This window comes from Musca domestica, unplaced genomic scaffold (assembly GCF_030504385.1).
Source record: "Musca domestica strain aabys unplaced genomic scaffold, Musca_domestica.polishedcontigs.V.1.1 5, whole genome shotgun sequence".
Lineage (NCBI taxonomy): Eukaryota > Metazoa > Arthropoda > Insecta > Diptera > Muscidae > Musca > Musca domestica.
The window spans coordinates 20,508,896-20,515,423 of record NW_026712346.1 but is presented as its reverse complement, the minus strand read 5'-3'; the positions used below and the strand labels follow the sequence as shown (position 1 = coordinate 20,515,423).

The 6,528-nt window shown below is 39.9% G+C and overlaps 1 protein-coding gene across 1 annotated transcript; it reads left to right on the top strand.

The window, feature by feature from the left end:
- Positions 1 to 1,869: 1,869 nt before the first annotated feature.
- Positions 1,870 to 6,314, top strand: LOC131805082 (uncharacterized). The gene is made up of 3 exons (XM_059128328.1): positions 1,870 to 2,743; positions 2,812 to 4,263; positions 6,293 to 6,314. Exons 2-3 carry the CDS (start codon positions 2,825 to 2,827, stop codon positions 6,312 to 6,314), a joined length of 1,461 nt encoding a protein of 486 aa, XP_058984311.1. The 5' UTR covers positions 1,870 to 2,743; positions 2,812 to 2,824.
- Positions 6,315 to 6,528: the final 214 nt, after the last annotated feature.

Sequence of the window (6,528 nt, the reverse complement as noted above, 5' to 3'; positions counted from 1 at the left end):
CTTCAGACATACCAAACCAACGTCAACAAAACTAAATGTCGATTGTGTTCCAATGAATTCCACATAATAAGGAAATGTCCTCGGTTCCTAGCATTTAATTACGCACAGAGATTGGCGGAAATAAAGGCCAGCAATCTCTGTCTAAATTGTTTTTCCAGCTCCCATGCTGTCAAAAATTGTAAAAGCAAAAATTCTTGCTTCAAATGTCAAAAACGACATAATACTCTCCTCCATAAGGATGCTGAGCAACAAAATATACCCGTTAGTACTTCTCCTGCAGCTTCCAATACACCACTTCAAACGCCTAGGACATTTGCATTCCAAGCTTCTCCAAATTCCTCCATACAGTCCACTAACTCTTCAACCGATGTTATTCAAAATTGTTTCGCGGTTAATTCAAACGGCGTTTTGCTTGGTACCGCTGTAGTAAAAGTTATTCATGCAGGTGTTGGTTATATAGCGAGGGCCCTCATAGATTCAGGTTCAGAAGGTACCTTTATATCTCAAAACCTTGCCAATGCCCTCAGGTTACCTTCCAAACCTACATCCGCTATCATATCAGGCCTTAATAACACGGTTTCAGCTGCTGTTCAAAAAGAATGTCGCTTTATCCTGGGCTCCTATGCGGATAAAGCTTTCGAGATCGATGTTTCAGCCTTAATTGTGCCTCATCTTTCTAATAACCTTCCAACCTGCACAATAGGGTCTGATATTCTCTATTCGCTACCAAAGTTAGACTTAGCTGACCCGTATTTTTACCGAAGCTCCAAGATTGATATCCTAATTGGCGCAGATTTACTTCCTTCTGTCATGTTATCTGGGTGCCAGCGAGCGATTTGCGGATCCTTATTCGCCCAGGAGACCGTATTCGGATGGATCCTCACTGGCCCCATTCCAACCAAAGCTCCAAAGTCCTTCTCTACATGTGTATCGTACTTCTGCGAAATTTCTTTAGAAAAAAGTCTTCTGAAATTTTGGGAGGTGGAGAATATTCCACAACAGCGTGTAATGTCCAAAGCAGATAGACAATGTGAAGAAATTTATCAGAGAACGACAACTAGAGATGGGAATGGAAGGTATACTGTTTCGCTTCCGTTTAAAGACGAATATTCCGATTCACTAACCTTAGGTCAGTCGAGAAAAGGTGCGATGGCCCAATATATTCGGAATGAAAGTCGTCTGCTAAAAAATCCAGAATTGAAAAGAGAATATGATCTATAAAGAGTACGTCAAATTAGGACATATGATTCCTGTTCTACCTCCTACAATCTCAGAATTTCCCGATCACTACTATTTGCCGCATCATGCTGTTGTGAAGCCAGATAGTTCTACCACTAAAGTCCGTGTGGTTTTCAATGCTTCTTACGCAACATCGAATGGTACAAGTCTAAATGACGTTTTGTATACTGGTCCAGCCTTACAGAACGACTTGACTATTCTCATCCTTAAGTGGCGTTTTTATCGCTATGTTTTCAGTGGTGATATAGAGAAAATGTATCGCCAAATCCTTGTGTCTCCTTCTCACACCCACTTTCAGAGAATCCTGTTCCGCCAGAATCCAACTGAACCAATAAAGGATTACGAGTTGAAAACTGTAACCTTTGGTGTTAACTGTGCACCGTATCTTGCGATACGTACGATGATTCAACTAGCCAATGACGTCCATGATTCATATCCATTAGCTAGTCATGTTTTGAAGAATTGCATGTATGTGGATGATGCACTTGCAGGGGCACATGACATACACACAGCAATTTCAACCGTACGTGAATTAATCCTATCACTGAAGTCCGCAGGATTCAACATGCGAAAATGGACCTCCAATTCAACAACAATTCTCTCGGACTTGTCACCCGATGATCTTCTTAATGATGGCTTTTTAGACTTTAACGCACATTGTGCAGCTAAAATGTTAGGCATTCGTTGGAATGCGTATTCTGATCAGTTTTATTTCTCCTCCATTGCATTTTCTCCCCATACTTATACCAAACGAGAGGTTCTTTCCCAAATATCAAGACTATTTGATCCTGCTGGCTGGATTTCGCCGGTCATTGTATTAGCCAAGATAATTATGCAAAAAATATGGCTAGATAAAGTGGGTTGGGATGAAGAGATATCACCAGAATCAATTGACTTATGGAAAGCATTTCAGTCTTCATTTTCTTCCATCAATGAGATTCGTGTTCCACGTTGGTTTAACTTTGTCCCAGACCATGAAATTGAATTTCACGGGTTTTCGGATGCATCAGAAAGGGCTTATGCCGCAGTACTATACATTCGAATTGTTTCTCCAACTACTGTGTACACCCACTTAGTGGCTTCCAAAACGAAAGTAGCACCGATTAAGTCCCTATCTATTCCTAGACTGGAATTATGTGCAGCTACTCTCCTTGCTGAGTTAATTGACAATTTAGTGCCTCAATTCGACGTTCACCGTCACTCATTACATTGCTGGACGGACTCCACCATTGTGATTTCATGGTTAGCAAAACAACCATGTCATTGGAATACTTTTGTGGCAAATCGAATTTCTAAAATCATCCAAACTGTCGATCCACCAAAATGGCACCACGTCAGTTCAGAGGACAACCCCGCCGATCTCGCGAGTAGAGGTGTCTATCCACAGGATCTAATCCAAAATGATCTTTGGTGGAGAGGTCCTGCATGGTTATCTGAATTTGACACTCCTTGGGAAAATTACTCTAATCAAGATGTCCAACCAACTGAATTAGAGAAGAAGTCGGTAAAGACACATTTTGCATATTTCGAAAACTTCCACGATTACCTAACGAATTTTTCTTCCTACCCAAGAGCTCTAAGGATTATGGCGTATGTATATCGTTTTATAAATGGTACTCATCCACGATATAAGACCAATAATAGACGTTATGGTAACGTCATAGAAGCTCAAGAAATCATCCATGTTCGCTCAAAGCTGATATCCATATACCAAAGGCTATTTTACCCAAATGAGTACATGGCGCTGAGTATCCAAAGACCGATTCCTTTTTCTAGTAAACTATTGAGTTTGAATCCCTTCTTAGATTCTGAAGGTCTAATGCGAATTTGCGGTCGACTTGAAGTATGTCCAGAGTTATCCTACAACGAGAGACATCCTATAATTGTTCCATACAACTGTCAATATTCCAAACTATTAGTCCAATATATCCATTTGATAAGTCTACACGGGGGCAATCAACTTGTCCTCCGATTGGTCCGTACACAATACTGGATACCAAAGGTTCAAAATCTTATAAAATCCATTATACGAAATTGCAAGATCTGTGTCATATATAAGAAAAGATGCCAAAAGCAGTTGATGGCTGCATTGCCTCCAGAAAGATGTGAAATATCCCGACCATTCACACATACCGGTTTGGATTTTGCAGGACCTTTTGATATCAAGAGCTATACTGGAAGATATTGTCGGATTACCAAAGGATATGTGTGTGTGTTTGTCTGTTTTTCCACAAAGGCAATTCACCTTGAAGCAACATCCGACTTATCCACATCCAATTTTCTGGCAGCTTTTAACCGTTTTGTTTCCCGTCGTGGTTGTCCACTCCATTTGCACTCTGACAACGGAACTACGTTTGTCGGAGCTTCCAAGAGGATCGCAAAAAATTTTATCGATACCTCGAATCAAGCTCTAATGTCTAATTACGCCCACCAAAATTTGACATGGCATTTCATACCTCCCGGAGCTCGTCATATGGGTGGACTCTGGGAAGCCGGCGTAAAAAGTTTCAAACAACATTTCCGCAAAGTTGCTGGCAATACAAAATACACATACGAAGAATTTCAAACCTTACTGACTAAAATTGAGGCGTGTCTAAACTCTAGACCAATATCCCCATCTTCTCAAAGCCCATCAGATTTCACCGCATTGACTCCTGGATACTTTTTAATCGGTTCTCCTATACTATCTCCCTTAGAACCAGAAATTTCCCAGTCATCCATTTCTATTCAAAATCGCTGGCAACGACTCCGATCAATGTATCAACATTTTTGTAGCAGATGGAAGACTGAATATCTGAAGGAACTTCATAAAAGGACTAAATGGAAAAGTCCAGAACGCGATGTCGAAGAAAATATGCTGGTGGTTATTCAGGAAGAAAATCTCCCTCCGACCTGTTGGCGTTTGGGCAGAGTGATTCGTGTCTATCATGGCAATGATCAGAAAGTGCGCGTTGCTGACATTCTCACTCAGAAGGGAAGAATCACCCGGCCAATTACAAAGCTGGTCATCTTACCAGATAACCAGTCTTATGCTAGGAACACAATTGGAGCGAACGACGAATTTCGCCCTACGCGGCGACAAAATGAGCCGCAAAAATTCGTCGTATGGAACACAATACCGACGAAATTATAAAACAGCTGATGAAGTTGTTTACTTTTTGCTCATTTGTTGACTACAATGAATTATACAAGAACACATAATTCTTTACGTTCTCTATTATAATTTCACTTATGTCCATCTTCTCTATTATAAATTCACTGATATCCATCTTCACTCAGGCGCAAGTACACAAATAAATAAACAAATTAATTATGTTTTTTTTTATACGAGTAACAGATAGTAGAGTGACCATAACAAATTTTAAAGTAAAAAGTAACTTTATTTACTAAAACACATAAAATTCGTACAAGTATGGCCACCTTGTACTGTTTTGTTCGCCGGTCGCCGGCGTATGAAATAGAAATAAAGCTAATTGAGTTCGCGGCGACCGACGAAATTTTCGCCGGTGCCGTGATTGTGTGCACTTCCATATACACATATGTGTTTTATTTTTGACGACGAACATACGCCGCGAAAAAATTCGTCGTTCGCTCCAATTGTGTTCCTAGCATTAGACTTTATCCTCATACAAAGCCTGAGACAAATAATTTTTCCATTTTCTATTTTAGTTCAATTCAATTCCATTCTTCTTTTTTTTTTAATTCATTCCTTTTTTTCAGTTATTTATTTACAATATTACAATGAAGGGTCCTTCGTCTTCTCGTTATTCGGAATTTGCCTGCAGGTTGTGCCGCAAAAAACATCCTCTGAAATCGTGCTGGAAATTTCGTGCCATGAACTCCGCAGAAAGGTTAAATGCGGTCAAGAAATATGGGTACTGTATGAACTGCCTGGCGCATACCCATTCACAGGGCACCTGTTTTACCATCACAAGATGTGGATATTGCCACAAAAAGCACCACTCCTTGTTACATCAACACCCAAGGTTACAAAAGGCCAAATCATCCTCGACGAAAAATACCAATAAGATGGTTACCCCTCTTGATATCACCACCCCCAAGGACTCTTCAGCCACTACCGGCTCAATACCGAGGTCAACATCGACATCCAGTATTACCTCTTTGTCGGCACTTCTTAGGCAGAATGCCACCCCTCTTCTTCCTACTGCAGTCGTCAAAATCAACGGAGCAAATAGCACACAGTTGGCAAGGTGTTTATTGGATTCCGCGGCCCCCATGAGCTGCATTTCCAAACGCTTCGTAGATAAGTTGGGGTTGTCTACGCTCGAGTTGGAAGATGAAGTTATGTGCCCCGTCACCTTGACATCCTGCGTCGATTCCAAGACAAAGATAGAGGCTATATTGCGAATGAGGAACAGGATTGGAATTACAACTCCTAAACAATCGCTGCCCGAGTCTTCAAAACTCAGTTTCAAAAACTTCGTCCTAGCAGATAGCAAATTCTATAAGGCAGCTTCTGTTGATATCGTCATTGGTGTTGACATATATTCCAAAATTATTGTCGACGGCATCTTTATTCGCCATGGACTTCCTACAGCTCAAAATACCCTTTTCGGATTAGTGCTATATGGAACATTTTCAAATTAATACAAATAATTGTACTCTCTTCCACCACTTTTATTCTGAATTTACGATACCTTTTTTTTAAATACTAATATGCCAATTGAAATCGCTTGAAAAGACATATTGTATTATGATATAATAAGTTATGCATTAAGTCATTTAGTCATATGAATTTAGTCCTAAATGAATTGATTATATAATTGTCATGTCCCCTTGCCATGGGGGGCGGAATGTTTACGTCAAAACGTAAACCATTTTCATTTCCTTAAACTGTATCTTAAATATGAATAGCACCATTGTTATTGTACTATCCATTCGAACTGTTATCGAAGTTAAGATAATTATTCTATGTTTTTCCTTTTCCCATTTTCATATTTTCTTTTTATCGGCCTTCTCTAATGGCCATATTGGGAGTCTAATTTCCGCGTCTTATTGAATTCTATTCTAATTCGACTCTGGAACCTGACAGTCCAAATCCAGTACCATCCTAATAAAAAGAATTCTAATATAGCGAAATATAAAAGCTTTTTTTCATTACTCTGGATTTGGGTTCCAACCGTTTTCAACGTTTCTGCCAGCTACAACATTCAAGGTAAAAAAAAGTGATCTTGGATTTTGTTTGGGCTCTAAGAGCAAGTTGTCCACCATCACACTCACGGTAGATGCTTCCAAAGCTTTACCAGGCAATTCAGCCGTTTGCCTGAA